At 37.8% G+C, this 19710-nt stretch overlaps 1 protein-coding gene across 1 annotated transcript in view; it reads left to right on the top strand.

Annotated features, from left to right (window-relative positions):
* The window catches only part of EFL1 (elongation factor like GTPase 1), a 211715-nt gene extending 192560 nt beyond the window's left edge, over positions 1 to 19155 (top strand). Inside the window, exon 20 of the mRNA XM_072619362.1 lies at positions 18635 to 19155. Within this exon, the coding sequence (XP_072475463.1) occupies positions 18635 to 18823 (189 nt within the window). The 3' untranslated portion in view covers positions 18824 to 19155. The remainder of the gene's footprint in view (positions 1 to 18634) is intronic.
* Positions 19156 to 19710: the final 555 nt, after the last annotated feature.

The following is a 19710-nucleotide window of genomic DNA, read 5'->3' as shown; positions in this document are numbered from 1 at the left end:
AGGTGACTGGTAAATTTGCAGGGAGTAGTTTCAGTTGTGCAGTGCAGTCAAAGCCTGATTGCTTAGTTTGTTTGTTTTTTTTTAAAGGAAGTAAGAGGAGCAGAAGTCTAGGCTCCTGGTAAGGTTGCCTTTTTTCAAAGAGTTTGGCTGAAAAATTGGGGAAAGATAGAGGATGATGCTTGTGCTGGATGGTGGATCTTTTCAGAGTTTTTTAAGAGTAGAAAGGACATAAGTGTGCTTTTAGGCAGCAGGAAAGGAGAAACTGAAGATTATAGAGAGGTGATAATAGTGGAGTCAGTCTGCTGGAGAAGATGGGAGGGGATAGGCAGGCTGAGAGAGCGAGAAATATTTCTAAACAAGCATACATAGTCAAGCAAAACAAATTCATGAGCTGTTTACAAAAATATCTATGTCTCATTCTGCACCCTAAATCTGTCACCTCTGTCAGAAGGTAGATTGCATATTTCATCATCAGTCTCTGGAATCATGAATGGTCATTGCATGGATCATAATTCTTAGAGTTTTCAGAGGTTTTTGTCTTTACAGAGTTGTTATTGTATAAATAGTTGTTCTGGTTCTACTTTATTCTGTATCAGTTCATATAAGTCTATTTCTCCTTCATTAAATCATTTATTTCCTCATTTCTTACAGCACAAGTAATACTCCGTCATATTCATATACCACAGTTTATTTGCCATTCCTCAATTGATTGGCATCCCTTTAATTTCCAACTTTTTGCTATCCCAAAAATAGTTGCTATAAATATTTTTGTACATACAAGATCTTTTCCTGTTTTGTTTTTTTTTAATTTCTTTGGGTATAGGCTAGCAAGGGTATAGCGGCATTGAAGGTCTTGTACTGTTTAGCAGTTTTTCCTGTATGATTCTAAATTGCTTTCCAGAATGGTTGTGCCCATTCACAGGTTCACCACCAGTGCATCAATATGCCTGTTTTCCCACAGCACCTCCAACTTCTATCATTTTCCGTTTTTTTGTCCTGTTTACCAATCAGATGTGCGGCAGAATCTCAGCATTACTTTTATTTGGCCTTCTCTAAATATTAGTGCCTAGAGCATTTTTTTATATGGCTATAGTAGCCTAGGTTTCTTCCTCGAGAAGTTCCTCTTCATACTTTGGTCTATTTATCAATTAGTGAATTATTTTTATTCTTATAAATTTGAATCAGTTCCTTAAGTACCTTGAAGATGAGACCTTTATCAGAAAAACTTCTTGCAAAGGATTTTTTTCCTCACTTAATTGTTTCCCTTTTAATTTTTCCTGGATTTAATTTTATGTAATCAAAATTACTCATGTAATTGTCTGTAATATCCGTGTCTTGTTTAGTCATGAATTTTTGTCCTATCTATAGATCTGATAGGTAAGGGTTTTTTTCCATGTTTTCCTAATTAATTTATGATGTGATCTTTTATACCTAGTTTACATGTCTCTTTGGAGTTTATCTTGGTATAAAGTGTGGGGTATTGGTCTGAATCTAATTTAGGTAATTGAAAAGACCTTAGCCTAAAAGGACCAGGATCTCCCATTGCGTCCTGAGCCATCTCCAGTTGTCCTGATGAATATCTGGCCACTGGACCTAGATGACCCTAGAGAAGAAAATGAGGCTGGTGACCTTGCGCAACTCTCCCTCACTCAAATCAAAGTCAACTACAATGTCATGTCATCATCTCCCTGATGTCGTGGGCCTCTTCGAGAATGAAGGACAAACACAACAAAAATTTAGGTCATCATGTGAAAGGATAGTAGGGAAAAGGTGTTATGGTAAGCCTGAGGAGAGAAGAAACGGTTTGGAACAGCCACTCTCCTTAAGTTGAAAACATGATCAGGGACAAATGAAAGGAAATCCTTGCTGTATTGAAGGCCTTCCTGAGATTATCTAGGATAAATGTATATTGTCTGTGGGCTGAGGGAAAATAAAAAGTAACAGTGTCGATGACTGGATTGCAGAGTTCCTATAGCTCCATTCAGCAGCAGGAGAGTAGGAAGTTATGACTAACCCAAGATTATACAATTGAATAATGCCTAAGCTAGCAATTGTCTGTTCAGTTTCTCCTCTTCTCCCCATTCCTTTTGGGAATGAGGCATACCACATGCTTTATTAAGTGTTTACTATGTGCCAGGCACTGTGCTCTGAGCATACAAATACAAAGAAGGAATTTGTCTCTCCACACAAAGAGCTTACGTTCTAAATGAGACAATAGGAACATGTCACATATAAGTATGTACAGAACAGATATCAAAAGAAGAAATACAAAGCAGTTAAATACAAGGGACTGCCTTGATGGATGCAATTAGGTGGTTTTGGGATCTGTCCTGGGCTCCCTTCTCCTCTTCCTCTGTACCATTTCACTTGGTGATTTTGTCAGCTTTCATGGAATCACTTATTTCTCTGCAGACTAATCCAAAATCTACTTATTTAGCCCTGACACACTCTGCTGAACTTCATATTGTATCTCTATTAGTTATCTTGAACTGGATGTCTTATAGACATCTTAAACTCAGCATATCTGAAACTGAACTCATCATCTTTCCCCCCTAAGCCCTCCTCCCTTTCAAACTTCCCTATTACTATTGAGGATACCACCATCCACCAAACCCATCTCCTAGACTGTCAGCATAAGTGTCATCCTAGACACCTCACTCTCGTCCCACAACCTCTATCTCCAATCTGTTGCTAAGACATGTTTATTTCATGTTTAGGGCATCTCTCCAATGTTCCACCTTCCCTCCTGATCCTGCTACCACTATGGCGCAGGCCTAAACTGTCTCACTAGCCTGCTACCATGAGTCTTTTCCCCACTCCAATCCGTCCTTGACTCATTTGCCAAAGTGATTTTCCTAAAGCATAGGTCTGACCATGTCAGCCCTACTGTCTAAACTCCAGTAGCTCCCAATCATTTCCACAATCAAAGATAAAATCCTCTGTTTGGTGTTCAAAGCCTTTTATAACCTCTTTCTGCCCCCACACCACCCCCTTTCCAGTGTTCTTATGTCTTCCACGCTTCCTCCCCAGGTACTCTTCAGCCCAGTGACATTGACCTCTTTGCTGTGCCTGAGACAAGACATCTCAGACTCCAGGCATTTTCACTGACTACCTGCCATACCTGGAATGTTCTCTCTTCTCTTCTTAGCCTCTTGGCTTCTCTGGTTCCTTTCAGGTCCCAGCTCAACCACTCTCTTTTAGAGCCTTCCCTCTGCTGATCATTTCCTATATCATGTTCATAGCTTGTTTTACATAGTTGTTTGCATGTTTTCTCCCCCCTTTGACTGTGAACTCCTCCCAGGGTCTGTCTTTTGCCTTACTTTGTATTCCTGTCTCTTAGGATAGTACCTGGCACATAGTAGATGTTTAATAATTGCTTGCTAACTGACTGACAACCACACCTTCTGTGAGCTTTCTTTTTATTCAGTCTTTCTCCAGGACTTATTGATAGTGATAGTATAAGCTTCTGCACCTCCAGACCCAAAGTCATGAAATATTTGGGACTGAACATCATCTAGATCAAATTCCTTATTTAACCAATTAAGGAACTGAATTGCCCAGTGTGGCACAGTGATAGAACAGGAACTAGAATTCAGATCTCTTGACTCCTTGGCCAGTACACTTTCAAAATTCAATTCCCTACTTTTCATCGAGCCATTCTTGTACTGTTTCCTTAGAAAATCTTTGATTTTCTACTAAATTGACTTGGTGAAACACTTAGAAATTATCCCTCTATTTCTGAGCAAAGCTTGATGTGACTAAGCTACAAGTATGGCTGTACCTCTTGCCAAGCCAGGCTCAATCTAGTTCTAATAATAGGGCAGATTTTCCTAAACAAACATACTGCTTACTAGCTGTGTGACCCTGAGAAAGTCACATAACCTCTATGTCCTCAGTTTCCTGAACTCTAAAATGGGATGCTTCCCAGGGTTGTTATGAGGATCAAAATGTAATAATATCTATAAAGTACATAGCTAGTGCCTGGCACAAATTCAGTACCACAGAAGTGCCAGCTACTATTACTGTTCTTAATCTTCCCATAAGAGCGTTGATCCTGTAAGTAGTCACCTGGGAAGATGTGTTCTTATTCTAGGGATTTTGCCATTACTTAAAACTTGTTTAGAAAATTTCCCCTTGGGGAATTGTCTTTGGAACTAGCAGTGCACTCTTTTGAATGTCCTTTATAGTGAATCATCTTTCACTCCTTGAGAGGGGATTTCATGTCTGGAATCAGCCAGAAGTTGGTTTGAGCTATTTCTGGTTAATAAAGCAAATAAGCCAACTTGATATAATAATTTAGGATAAGAAACAAGGTATGACCATAAAGTATTAAACATATTTTCTTAGTGTTTTGAAAGCTTGCTCTAATGGCAGTTCCAAAAAGCACTCCCCAAAAAATTTGAACTATAATAGCCTCGATGGAATAATTTTGTATATTTAGATGTATAAGTGCTGATATGCTTATTTAAAATAAAAACAGAATTATTGCTTTATAGTCACACTTCATTTTTGAAAGTAATAAAATTACTTTTAAAGACAAAAAAAATCTGTGATTCAAACTTTATGTCATTTCCATGTTGGTGAAGTCCTAGAGGAAACAGGAATTAAATTAGATCAAGGGCACAGGTAGTGCAGATTTAGCCTTAATGAGGAGTAGGCTCACCTCTTTTTCTGTAACTAGAGGTAAAGAAGAAAAAATGAGTAACAATTCTGGGAAGTTTTGCAAAATAGAAGAAGGGGAATTGAGGGAGCTTACATCCAAAGGTATCAATCTTAGTGAAGTGCCGAGGTGAAAAGGAGATGTGCTTGTGGGGTGAGGAGGACTGGAGCATTAAGAAAATATTTGGAATAATTGTCTTGTGTGATGAGAGAAGGATCAACAGGGGTGGGATGTGTTAGGAGAGCCAGTAAAAGGTAAGGTCAAAAAAAAGAAGCTCTTCATTTGCAGCAATACCATATTGGAAGTTGGGCTCTTAATAAAAATCTCTTAGAAGAAAATGATTTTTTTTTAAATCATCTTTGAGTTCTTCCCCATTTTTCTGTGGTCCCCTTTCCATCTGTCACCATGCTATTTTCAGAAGCTCCAAAATCTTTAGAAAACTTGAAGCAATAAATTGTAATTATTGTTGATCAAGTACTTCTTGATTCTTGATTCTGTAGGTTTTTCCCTTCCCCCAGTGAGCTTTAGAAATACCATTGTCCCTTCTGTCTCACTTCAAACATTTAAAAAATATTTTATTATTTGTGTCCTATCACACTATAATTTATAATCAAGAGCTTTTGAGGGGAAGTACTTCAAAAAACAGGGAAAATAAAATTAATGCCTTTTCCATGTGGAAACCACTGAAAACATCAGCATCTTAGAATTCCTTTCTATGTAGTATCTTCATATAGGGGAAAAGGAAGAGAAACTGATAATAGACTAGATATTAAGTATGTCTTAAGAATATCAATGAACGAACTTTTATTAAGGCCTTATGTACCAAGCACTGTGCCATGTGCTACAATTACCAAAAGAATCAAAAAAGCATCCCTGCCCTCGAGGAGCTTACAATCTCATGAGGGAGATAACGTGCAAACAAATATATACAAACCAAACTATATATTGGAAAAATAGGAAATTAACAAAGAGAAGGCACCAGAATTAAGAGGGGTTAGCAAAAGCTTCCAACAGAAGATGAGATTTTAATTTTGACTTAAAGGAAATAAGTGAGGTCAGTAATTGGAGCAGAGGAGGGAAAACATCCAGGCATGGGGGACAGCCAGAGAAAATGTGCAGAGCTGAGATGGAATGTATTGTTTGTGGGACAGGCAGAACATCAGTGTCACTGGAGAGAATGGTACCTGTTGGAGGAGTAAGGTGGGAGGAGACTGGAAAGTAAGAAGGGGGTTAGGTTATAAAAGACACTAAATGCCAAATACAGCATTTTGTATTTGGTCCTGGGGGAAGTAGGAAGCCACTGCAGTATACTGAGTAGGGGAGTGACACTGTCAGACCTGTGGTTTAGGAAAATCAGTTTAGTGGCTGAATAAAGGATGGATTGGGGTGGGGAAATACTTGCAGTAGGCAGATCCACTAAAAGGCAGTGACTTAGGTGTGGGGTAATACGGGCTTTTACCAGAGTGATAGCTGTGTCAGATGAGAGAAGGGGCCTATTTGGGAGATGTTGCGAAGGTGAAATCGACAGGCCATGGCAACAGATTGGATATGGGTAATGAGATTGAGTGAGTAGTCCAGGATGACTCCTGAGAGATTAGGTGGATGGTCTTGCTCTTGACAGTAGGAGGATAAGGGAATAATGAGTTCCATTTTGTACATCTTGAATTTAAAATGTCCACTGGATATCCAGTTCAAGATGTATGAAAGGCAGTTAGAGATGTGAGATTGGAGGTCAGCAGCAGATGATTTGAGAATCATCAGCATAGAAATGGTAAATAAAATCCATGGTAACTGATGAGATAGTATAGAGGGAGAAGAGAAGAGGGCCCAAGACAATATCATGGGGGACATTTATAGTTAGAGGGTGTGATCTGGAAGAGAAGGAGCAGTCACATAGGTAGGAGAACCAGGAGAAAGCAGTGTCCCAAAAATCTAGAGTAAAAAAAATATCAAAGAGGACAGAGTGATTAAGTGTCAGAGGCTGCAGAGAGATCAGTGAGGAGGATTGAGAAAAGATCTTTGGATCACTGGTAACTTTAGAGAGAGCATTTTCTGTGGAATAATAAGGTAGAGTTAAGAGAATGAGCAGAGAAAGTGGAGACAACCTATTGTAGATGACCGTTTCAGGAGTTTAGCTACAAAGGACAGAAGAGATATAGGATGATAGTTAACTGGGATGGAAGGATTAAGTGAGGGGTTTTTCAGGGTGAGAGAGATATGGGCATGTGTTTAGGCAGCCTGGAGTGAGATAGTACATAGAGAGAGACTGAAAATAAATGAAAAAAGGAACGGTTTTTTTGGAGGAAATGGGATGGAATGAGGCCATTTGAACAAGTAAAGGGATTGGCCTTGGTAGAGTAAGGCCTTTTCATCATGTGAGACAGGGGTGAAGGAGGAGCTAGTGGAAGAAAGCCCCTGACTGATACAAGATGGGGAAGACGGGAAAAAAAAGGTAGCTCATGGCAAATAGCTTCAATTTTTTCTGAAGAATGTGAGGCAAAGTTCTTAGCTGAGAGAATAAGGAGAGGAGAGATGAAAAGATTTAAGAAGAACTCTTGTGAAGAGTGAGATAGTGAGTTGATAAGGGGGTATAGTAGAATTTGCCCAGCTGCAGAGAGGGTCAAGTTGAGGTTATATAACATAAATTTGTGTAAACCTCGTAAAAACAGTTGCATGATTTTCTCCATCTTCATTCAGCAGCAAATATCTAGAAGTGAAGGCAGCAAATGGTGGGAGTATTTCCAGGCTTACACTTAGTTGAACCTAATTGACAATATGATAGGGAGGGATAGAGATTCAAGAGAGGACAAGGTAGAGTTGAGTTGACTCACTAGAGGATCAAAATGGAGAGGAGAGAGTGATTAATGCAGGGAAGGTGGTCCTGAATGGTTAGGGTATTTGAAGGAGAGTTACTATGAATGTTGAAGTCCTCTAGTGTGAGGTCAGGAATTGGGGAGGAGAGAAAAATAATGTTCCAGCTATCAAACTCATTGAGGAAGAAGAAAGGGAAGTGACTGGGGGGTCTACAGATAACAGCTACAAGGATTTTGATTGGGTGGTAGATAAAAATAGTCTGAATTTCAAAGGAAAAGAGGTTACTCAATGATGGAGGTGGAGGGAGAACCCACAAGTGACAGTGGAAAACAAGGAGTATTCCAACTTCCCTGCCTCAGCCAGTGAGTCTAAGGAGAATGAATGAAGGTATAGTCAGTACTGCTGGATAGGGTGGCCAGGGAGAGTCAGGTTTCAGTAACAACTAGTAGATAGAAGGAGTGGGAGAGCAAAAGATATAATATGAAGAGTTTATTGCCCATGGAATAGGCATTTTAGAGGGCACAGTGGAAGGGCTAGGTGGAATTAGGATAAAACTTTGGGGTGGGAGGGGTAAGAGAGATGAGAATAAAGAGTCAGGTGGTAGGGAGTGAGGAACTTGGGTGTGGATCTGAGTGATGTCAGATAACTGAAATTGAGTTAAAATGGAGGGGGAAAGTGAAAAATTAGGAGGGAAAAGCATTCTCAGGACTGCTATGGCATTTGTGTGGTGGTCTGCCACGGTTTGGGAGTCCCAGCTGCTCAGCTGAGGTCACTGTGGCAGTGTTGTGGCAGTGGGAGTGGGGGGACTCATGGAGACTTTTTTCTTAACACTTTATTTGGAAAAATGTAAACCACAAATAGTTTTCCTGCGCTACTTGGTAGCAGTCCCTGCTCTGCCCAAATTCAAAGGTAGAATTAATATCTCTTTTTCATTAAATCTGTCATTTTTGTGGTCATTTGCCAAAATATATTCAGCTGTGCCCTGGGAGAATGGATATAAATAAGTCAACATCTCTGCCTTCCAGAGCTTTTATCTTATCAGGAGAAAATACAGGAAGGACACAGCAGATAGTAAGAGGTGGAACATGATGAGTGCTGGGAGAGGAAGTTTAAAGTGCTTTGAGGCTCCAGTTGGCAGAGGTTTGAAGTGCTTTGGTGACTCAGAGGAAGTAGGGACAGTCATTGGATTGGGGTCCTGAAGGAGGTGGCATCCATACTACGTGTACGATTTTGACAAGCAGAGATGTTGGGGGAAGTCTTTTTGGCAGAGAGCACTGTAAGCAGAGCTCTGGAGGTTGGGACAGCCTAGAACATGCTCACGACACAGCAGAATGCCTGGTTTGGCTAAAACTTGAGTTCTTGTAGGGCACCAGTAAATTACCAAGCTTGACAGGTCAGGGACTTCCTGCAGGCCTAAACCAGCTGTACCTATGAGCTATCAGAAGTCTTTTAGAGGTTTTTGAGCAAAGAAGTGGTATGGTTTTGCCCAGAGAAGAAATTATAATCTGCCACTTATATGAATCCTGTAGAAAATCTAAATTTGCAAACTTTCCAAATCAACTTGAGCGATAACCATTATCCGAATCTTTTTGGCACTTTGGGCCAGTATTGAACAGATTAATATACAGTATTAAACAGATAGTAGTGCTAGACAATAACTATAGTAAATGTGCACTCCTTATTTTTAGATAATAGCCTAGCATTTATATAGCACGTTATATATGTTAACTCATCTGATCTTCACAACAGTTATATGAAGAAGATACTATTAATCATTCCCATTTTACAGTTAAGAAACTGAAGCATAGAGAAGTGACTTGCCTAGGGTCACACAGCTATTGTCTAAGGCAGATTTGAACTCAGGTCTTCTTTAGATGATTTTAACATATAGATAAGGAAGGAAGGAAGAAAGGAAGGAAGGAAAGAAGGAGAATGGGGGAATCTGCATTAAGCAGCTAAACCATTATTGCATTCAGATAATAATCTGAAAAATAAATTGTTTAGTCTCAATCATTGTAGATGTTAGGTCTTCTATGTTAACTATTTTTTAAAAAGAATGAATTTAAATTTTAAAAAGCAGAATTAACTTACTGGTTTGAATTTTGCGTAAAGTTTTATTTTTTAAAATCAAGTTGTTAACTCTCTTCCCCACCCCCATGTATGTTCCTTGGGGATGAGGACTGTTGCATGCCATGTGTAAAGCCTTCTTAATAAATGTTTGTTGTTGCTTTAGTTTTCTTGGATTTAAAAATATTTCTTTGAAATGCTTTAGGTCAGTATAACTTACCAATACAATTAGTCTAGTCTGATCAACTAAATTGGCTCTTTTCTGTTAGTTTATAAGGTCCTTGTGAGCAAGGACCTTTTCTTAGTGGTGTATTTCCTTAAGTACCTAGCACAGCACTTTAAACAGAGGGGTTCAAAAATGCTTATTGAATCATTGAGTAGTTATGATCCTTCCCCACCCTAACAAGTTGTGCCAAAATTCCAAAGACTAATCTTCATTCATTCCTTGCCCCTCCAACAAAGCCTTCCCAAACCACATGAAGTTCTTCTGGCGCAAACCTCTCATTCCCAAAGTTGATTTTAGGCTAGCTGTTTTTCCCCCCTCACCCTGTTTTGGTCAGAATAAGTTATAGGATGGAACATTAGCTAAAAGTGGTTGCAAATTCCTGTTCTGTATTTTTAGGTTATAAGTCTGCCCCCTTGTTAGTAGGATTATATGGCTACAATGAAGATTGAGACATCATCTGGTCCATTTCCAGGCAGCATTGCTCCTAAACCAATGGTGGGGAAAAACATTTTTTCTATGAAAGGCTAATGGCCCACTAGGAAAAAAAAAAAGAAACAATTTTTTTCTTAGCAAAAGATAAATTATTTGACTCACCTACTTGAAAAAATAAAGGCAGATATGTTGACTATGCTTATAATACAGGGGCTCTTTTTAATTCATTGGGTGGAGTAGGTGGAAAGGAGAACAACAATTGAAAGATAATTGGAAAAAGTACAAATTAAATTTTTTAAAATAAAATTTAAAAAAGAGTCCCCAAGGTTCTAAAACTTTATGAAATGAAATCATTTTAAGTGTAAATGGTCACTCAGAAAATTTAGTTCTTTGTATTGTTCAGAGTTCAGTTTTACCAAAAAATAATTTTTTTAAAGGACGAAGAACCTAAACTTTACTAAAGATAAGTATGCTACATTGTCTCCACATGGTAGGGAATTGAGAGAGTGGGGTGACAAGAATTATGGGAAGAAATTGGAAGGGGGAATGAAAGAAAAATAGAGGAGAGACAAATGAGGTAAGGGTAAAATAAGGAGAGAAAAATCAACATGGATGACTAGAAGGACACCAAGGAAAGTAATGATCACAAGCCTTTTTGTCATACCTTTCTCTTCACCTGGTGTTAAAATAAGTCATTTAATTCAGTGTAGTTAAATTAAGGGCCTTCTTTGTTAAGTGCTGAATAAGATACATAGTTTAGATGGTGGTAATAATAATGATTTGCATTTATGTAACACTTTGGTTTGCAAAGGGCTTTCCTCACAACAACCCTACAATTTATCTTTCTACTTTCTAATAAGAGAGTATGACACATACACTAATAACTGTGCTTTACAATGGTATATAAATGAATGAGAAAGCTACAGGTAAAGTACTTAAAAAATTTAGAAAGGTCACTACCAACTGTTAAGGTAAGTCTTAAGTCTTCCTGAATGAGGTGGGACTTGAATTGGATTTAAAAGGAGTAGGAATTCAGCAAAGTGGAGAAGGCTTCCCAGATATGAGAGAAAGCATGCAGCAAGAAAAGAAAGTATAAAAGAGGATGACAAATGGTCTAGATTAACATAGAATGTGTGGAGGGGGAAATAGTAGGAGATAAGGTTGCAAAAGTAGGCTAGACCCAGAGAGTAAGGAATCTTGAATCTTAAGAGGCTATGAAAGGGGGAGAAAAAAGTCAAGTAGAATGGTTTAACTGGTCTAGGGAACAGGGAACCATAGAAATGTTTAAAGTAGAATGAAATAACCAGATCTGTGTGTCAGAATGATGTCTGGCAGAAGTTCAGAGGAATGTGTGGAGGTGGGAACATTGGTCAGAAGGCTTCTTCAGTAATCCAGTTGGTAAGAAGCTAGGAGCAATAGAAATAGAGGGTATAGAGCTACACGTGACATTTCAGAGGTGGTATGAACAATACTTTGTAATGGATTGGATCTGAGAGATGGAAGAGAGGGAAATTCAAAGACAATAAGCTGTACTTTGGCACTGGGTCAGGTAGAAAGCTCTCATAGGAAGATGGAGAGATGGGTCTAGAACTCAGAAGAGAGGTCAGGTCTACAGGGCAGAGTTTGTGAAATCATCTCAACGGAGGTAACAATAGTTGAAGCCATGGGAGTGAATGAGATTGCCAATGGAAAGAGTATACAGGGAGATAAGGGAGCTTAGACTGGAAGCTTGGGGAAAACCTGCCTTAAATGATGAGCAGCAGGAAAAAAAGATACGGAGAAGGGATAGAGAATGAGAAAAGAGGGAATGCCATGTCCTGTAAGTCATGGAGGTGGGAGGGAGGAGAAAGTCCAGAAAGGGAACAGAGCTAAATCTTTCATTTCTATTGGATCTGGTGGATAGGAAGTCATTAGTGACTTTTTGGAGAGCTTTTTCAGTAGTGTGGCGGAAAAAGAAGCCAAACTTTGGGTTAAGACAGTAGATGGTTGTTATCATTTTCCTTTGAAATTTTCATTATATTTTCATAGGTTTTTGACTGAGTCCTTGAATTTTTAAGAGACCCCATCTGAATGTGAAGTAGCCTACCTGGAAGAAAATTATTCTTTGGATTGCAGCCAAAGCAATGTCACCTCTTGTCTGTTTTCCCACCATTGTTCTAAATAATACAAACCAAATCAGTCCAACCCTATTGACATTCAAGCTTAAATGTGAATTTTTGAAACGGCTGAAAAATATTGTTAATTGATTCCATTTAAAAGCCAGCTTAGGTATGATAATATACAAAACAATAAGTAGTATAAAAATTATTCTTATTTTACTTTATACTGACATGTAGCCCATCCAGCCCACTGCAGGGATTGCATACGCATACACACACTGCACGGCAGATATTCACACATTCACCCCCACTCTGTGTGTCTAACAGTTTTAAAATTGTTCATTTCTGCAACTGTTCATGTTTTAAATTACATATCCTTTTGGGACCATAGGATTTAGCCCTGACAAGCAGCTCAAAAGACCACCTAGTCCAACCCTTTCATTTTACAAGTGAAATTGAGGCCTATTTGAAGAGAAATAGCCACTTACCTAAATCATAATAGGAGAAGAGCCAGCATTCAAACTCACATCCTCTGACTCCTTGTTTCTCCTGCTACTCCACACTATGTACTGGTTCATAATTAAGATACGAATAAGATTTTATTATTTTACTCTTAGGAGTATGTGCATGTCCAGCTGAGAAATAAGATATACATGCTGTGGGGTATAGAAATCTATCTTGCTCTTCAAGAAAGTAAAGGGGAGGAGGATAAGAGGGGGAATGATAAAAGGGAGGACAGACTGGAGGAAGGGGTATTCAGAATGCATGCCATGTTGGGGTGGCAGGAGGAGAAAGATGGGGAAAAAATTTGGAACTTAAATCTTGTGGAAATGAATGCTGAAAAATTAATTAATTAATTAATTTAAAAAAAAAAAAAACAAAGCAAAGCCCTTCCCTTGATGTTGCCAACCTCTAAAACTACTGTCCAGTCCCTCACTGTCAAACTTCTAAAAAGACTACAGTCTTCAACAGAGAGGTCAAAACCACAGCCTGAAAAACTCTGAAATGACTAGAATCAGATTAAATGTAATTGGAAAATGTTTTAACAAAATAAAATGCACTAGAACATTTTTTTAAAGTATGTGCATGTCCTCAAACAAGAATCTTAATTTTAAATTCATTTGTTTGGTTTTTAAATTTCGTAGAATCATACAGTTTTGAGAGACTTGCAATATTAATTTAATTTGTCCAACACCACCCAGGTTCTGAGCAAAATTTATTTTAAAAGCTTTCCAATCAGATGGCTCTTAATGTGATTCTAAGAAATCTCCAGGGAAACTGATTTCATTTCCCTCTTTGCTGAGATCTAATGTTTAATGCTTTTTACTGCCAAAATATTTTTTTCCCCATAAAACTTAAGACAGCTCAATTGAGCAAGTTGTTTTTCCTTTGTCTTAATGTTGTTTCCATTCAACAAATAATTATTAAAAGCCTATTACATGAACTACTGTGCTTAGTACTGGAGAATACCAAGACAAAACAAATATTGCCCTCTGAGAACTTACTTTCCACTTGGAGGGAAACACAGCATATACACAGATGAGTAAATATAAAGTGGTTTCAGAAGAGGGAGAGTACTAATAACTAGGGGAATCACAAGGCCTCTCCTAGGTAGAGCCTTGAACTGAGTCCTGACCAAAACTAGAGATTCCAAGCATGGGGGCCAGTCTGTGGCAAGGCATGGAGGCCAAAGATGGATTGATGTGTTGGGGACATAGAACCTGCAAGCCATTTTGCCTGGAACAAGGCAAGAAAAAGTCTGTAAAGATAGACCAGGTCCAGGTTAAATCCTTAAATACTACACAGGAGTTTTATCCTCTCCTAGAAGCAATAGGTAGTCACCAGGTTTCTTGAGCAGGGACCTAACATGACTAACCTGTGCTTTCAAAATTATTCTGGCAACCATGTGAGGATATGAATTAGAAAAGGACTGTGGAAGCAGAGGGACTAAGTAGTCAGTGAAACATTGCCTAAGTGTCTACTTGACCTGCCAGGCACTATGCTAGATCAATTAAAAAAGGCTATGGTAATAGTCTAAAAATGCCAAGACATTATGACCTGAACTAGGTTGGTGGCCATGTGAATGGAGAAGCGATGATGGATGAGAAAAAAATAACATTTTTTTATTTGAAAGCCTATTATGTGTATCATGCTATGTAGCATAAAGAGGAATGCAAAAGAGATATAACTCACAATCCCTCTTGTCTGGATGTTACAGTTATTTGAAGATTGATCTTTGTAAATGAACAATCTTGATAGTTTAACTCAGTTAAAAAATAAATTAGTAGGAAATGCCTTCTACTGCAAAAGTAAAAATCGCAGTCATTCACGACTTTAAAAGGGGAGATGGTTTTTAAAATTAGCTTTATGATACTTCCTGCCATCGTCATCGTCTTGAGGAAAAAGACGACGACCTTGTGACTTTGGGAGAGCTCTATTCTTCACCAACTTTAAAACTAACCAGATTTTATATTCTTTTTTTGTTTGTTTGTTGTTAATGCACTGGACTGCATTATAGACTTCTCCTAGAATTCCAGGTTGGAATATCAGTTTGGTCCCCTCCCCATAAGGCCAGAATTAAATTTGGTTAGAATTCAAAGAAACTTGCATTTTAGATAAGGAGGACTTTGCAAGAATTGAAAATATAACCAACAGCTTGGGAATTTTTTGGATCTATTTTCATTAACATCAAATGTGATTTTATGTTTTTACTCCCAGTGTTATTCCAGTGATGGTCATTTTCATTGGATCATAGTACTGAGATCTGGAAGTGACATTACTCTTATCCAGTTCCATTTCCCTCTCTGCCCCCCCATTTTTGAGACTAGGCAATTGAGGATTTGTGGAAACAACTCGTGTGGGAATTACACAAATCAGTATTACTACTTAGCAGAGCTAGGTGTTTCTCATCACACTCATTTTTATTTGTTTTAGATGTTTGGGCTGGGGAAGGAAAAGGAACTTTAGTGAATGTTAGAGATTCCTCCTGTTAATCTCTGGGGTGAGTTGATGACCCTTTGGGTTGCCAGTTTGAATTTGAATTTGGAAAGATGATATCACAGATCCAAAGGAAAGAGGGGAAACAATAAAGGCATTTAATACACCTGTTGCCCAAAGGAGTTCATCTAATGGTTGAGATTTTAGGGCCTTTACAAGATAACAGGGATGATAATGTGTGGGTAGATGGATTGTCTGGCTTCCCTCAAGTCACATTCTGGAATAGGCATAGGGCCAGGCCTGCATCTCTAATATTCATTACAGAAATGAATTCTAACATTGTAGAGTCTATTAAAGAGTTGCCACTGATCTTTAGAGACTTGTCATTCACCACAGTCATACAGCTTTGAAAATGGTTGTACACTGAAATGTTTATATATATTCTAAATATTGATTATGTTCTCCACAGTGTTTTTCTTGGGGCATTTGGACTAATTTATTGGCTTATTAAAAATATGTCACCACTGGCTGATTAAACGTCTCTCTATATTTACAATTGATTTGTGTTTTTAGAGCGGGAGTGTGAAAGAAAGACCTTAACCATTATTCTTTTCTGATGTTCCAGCAGTATTTTATTGTCACATTTATCTTTAGTATAGTAGAAAGTATTAGTATTAGTAGAAATCTAGCCAGAATGATATGGGTTAAAGGAAGGAAAATACCTTTTATCAGCTTTATTAAATATATCAAGGAAAAAATCATTAAATGACTATCCAAAAAGATTTCCTTCATAAGAAGATTGTTTTACACTTTAGTTATGAGATTTTACTGATTCCTAGGGGTAACCAGCCACAGTCTGTCTGCCTTTCCAGACTGTGTGGGTAACTTGCAGCCTGTTGATACAAAAGTGTTCAGTGGACAACTCAGAAGCAAACACTCCAAATGGTTTTTACATCAGTTACCAAACAGGTTCAGTAATCTTCATCACTGTTTGTAGATAATCAGAATAGGTACATTCCCAGAAAGGTTTTTAGAAAATAAATATCTGTATATGGAATCCTATTTTTCCATTGGTTTTAATGGTTTAAATCAGTGGTATGTTCTTGAAAAAAAGGGAGAGTGTGAATTGTGGCCCTAAGATATGTTATTTAGCAATTGTATCGAACAGGAAATGATGTGGCATATTGGTACATTGGATTTGGATTCAGGAGACCTGGGTTCAAATTCTGGCTCTGCCACTGGGTCTAATGGTGGGAAATGGATAGACAGTTCATTCATATTTTGAAGTTCCAGCCACTAGAGTTCCATCTCATACATTACTACCTGAAAGAGTCCGTAGAAGAGCTCATTAAAGAGGTAGAAACAAGGGGCTTCCAAGATCTTTTCCAGTTTTAAATCTGTGATCCTGTAGAAATGATACATAGGGCATCCATCAGATTAGCCAAGTATCTTTTTCTGTTAATGACCATTGTGTTTTTGAGTCCTCTTGAAACGCCTGCTCAGTAGTTTAAACAAGAGGAAGTCTGCTTATTGTTCATTTGTTTGAAAATTTGTGGTGATATTGAGAATTGTGGTGAAAGCACTATGTCCAGTACTGCAAGGAATTCTGAGGTCAGTGTCCCAATCCCCTGAATTCACAGACTCGTGAGACAGATGAGGCACAAATCATTGTGATAAGAGGTAGAAAGGTAATGGCAATAAGAGATCTTTCTCTGGCTTTAATCCTTAAAAAAACAAAAAACAACAAAAAAAATCAGAACGGTGTTTCTCAGCGTGTGTATACTACTCCAGATCATGTCCTTTGGGATTCTGTTCTTAACTGCTATTTTTATCTTCCTCTAGTGGCTCGTGCAGAGACTCAGTTACACAGAAAAACTCATTGGGTAGATTGTTTACATTTTTTGCTGTTATGTAGTAACAGCTCTGATTCTTGTGGGAAACCTGAAATCTAGTTCCAGATTACATGACTTTAAGTAAGGCATTTACCATCTCTGGATTTCAACCTTCTTGTGTACAGATAGAGCAAATTAAAGTAGGTTATCACTTTCAAGTTAGTAATGTATGAAATAGCACTTTAGAGGCTTTATCTTCAAAAAATGAATGATCTACCCTCTTGCCATCATCAGGCCCAGAGTTAAATTTATACTATGTGATTCCGAGAAGGCAAAAATAGGGGCACATTTAAAGTTCAGGGTAGGTTTAAGGAAGCTTAGAGGACATATGAGGAAGCCACCCATTAGGAAATGCCTAAAGTATGGTGTTCTCACAAGATATGAGTTACTTCAAGAAGAACTAAAACAGAATTGTATGTTCTTCTAATCATGTGAAACAGAAGTGTCAGTTTCTTAAGTATTTACTTGTATTTCATTCTTCACTTTCATTTTCAACCTTCCAACACTATTCTGATCTACGTGCAATAGTCACTTGTCATAGACACAGATGTTTGTCATCAAAGATTGAAATTTTAAGTTCATTTGAAAAAATAAATTTTGGACACAAATGACCTAAAACAGACTCTCAGTCTTTCTTGCATTTTTTCCCCGAGATAACTCTCAACAAGGTTTATGGCATAGCAGCTCAAGACTTAAGAAAGTCCCAGAACCACACTCTCTAGGTCTGCTACAAATGGTGCTTTGTAACTCCAACTCTTTGTTGCATTAAAACCCTTTTCTCTTTCCATTACTTGCTTCCTATCATATTCCCTGCAGTGTTCTCTCTTTCACTTCAAGTCCCAGCTCCATTCTCTGTCTTACATCCTACTTTAAGTAGATTGAGGCCATGCAATGTGAGCTCCATTAGTTCTCTCGACCTCCACACTTCAAAACAGAGTTTGTCTCATCTATTTCCCTTTGGTCTTCAGTTCCTACCAATGCTAATTCCTTCACCTGTTTTCTGGATCCAGTCTACTTCTGGCTCCTCTGAGATCTAATTCCATCCCAGTCATTACCTCTCTCACATCTTCCATTTTTCCCTATCAACTCAAAATATACTGTCATGGCTGATCCTCCAAGGAAAAGGTTGTAGTCATTGTGAAGTAAATAAAAGTGTCAGCCTACTTAGGAAAATGTCTCTGTAGTGCCAAAGGATTGACCAGTATTTTACCCTTATTAGCAATATTAGTTTGTGTGTTTTGTTCTGCATCTTGACAGGAGTTGCATGGGTGTGGGGGGATAGCATAGGAGGAGTGTCATGTACTTTCTTCAGAGAAATAGCTTTGTCTTACCACTTTATTGCATTTGTGAGTCCTAAAGGAGTTTCTTTTTCTTTGGTCTCAATAAGCATACTACAACTTTTGAAGCTTTTCTTTTTCTTTTTAACTACATACTGTATGAATCAAGAGGCTCTTGTAATGTCTGAAATAGATTAAAAGCCTGACATATTCTATTTTCTTTTGAAAAGATAATATCCAGTGATCCATTCTGGGTTCCAACTACTGAGGAAGAATATTTGCACTTTGGGGAGAAAGCTGACTCAGAGAACCAAGCTCGAAAGTACATGAATGCAGTACGAAAGCGGAAAGGACTTTATGTGGAAGAAAAAATTGTGGAACATGCAGAGAAGCAAAGAACACTTGGCAAAAATAAGTAACTGCCTCCGTTTTCAGTTCTGTACACTGCTGGATTATTTTTTTTCCCTCTCTTAACAGATTAAAAGCATCATTAAGGATTTGCAATTTTGAAATTTTTTCTTTCTGCTGCAAAATTTGTTCATTTTTAATAAACTTGAGCAAGTTTAGTATATTAAATAAGGTTATTCAAAAAAGATGTTGATAAGATTTTTTTCAAAGACTGATTTTATTCTATGGCAAGCATGTCTTACAGATATCTAAATAATGACTTGTCAGTTTTCTATATAACCTTAAAACTAATATTGAGCAGGACAAGATTTTTAATACAGGGACAATAAATTATGAAGTCTTTGGTTTGTGTTTGTTGCTTTTTCATTTTTTGAAAAATCATCATGGTTCTATCTTGCATCCTGAAATTTTGTACATCTGTTTGGTATACTTTGTAGAAAGAAAACATTGAGGAAAACATCCCCTACAAACTGGTGGCAGAACTGTGCAACAGAAACACTTGTAGCACGTGAAAGCCGAACCATACTTGGCACGTTGTGTGGAGATCATGTGTCTAGTGGAAAAGTAGCCATTTTAAACTCAGGGTATGATTCACCAAATTTCAAACGATTACAGTAGATTCACTTGACAGCATTGCTTAACAGGATATTTTATTACGTGTACTATGCCAGTAATTTCCTTGTCAACTGACTTTTTGAACATCTTTCATTGATTATTGTGAACAGTGTCTTAAATTCCTTTAAATTGTAATAGGAATAAGTGATACATATATTTAAAAATAATTTTACCATCATTTCTTTCTTGTGATTATTAAGTTGCTTATTTCCCCAATTTTCCAGAAAAAATCTTAACCAGTGTGTATAGGCTTGCTAACCTTCAGCATAAATCGTTTTTTTTG

Source organism: Notamacropus eugenii, chromosome 1 (genome assembly GCF_028372415.1).
Source record: "Notamacropus eugenii isolate mMacEug1 chromosome 1, mMacEug1.pri_v2, whole genome shotgun sequence".
Classification (NCBI taxonomy): Eukaryota; Metazoa; Chordata; class Mammalia; order Diprotodontia; family Macropodidae; genus Notamacropus; species Notamacropus eugenii.
The sequence above is the reverse complement of the archived record's forward strand: the minus strand, read 5'-3'. Positions and strand labels throughout refer to the sequence as shown.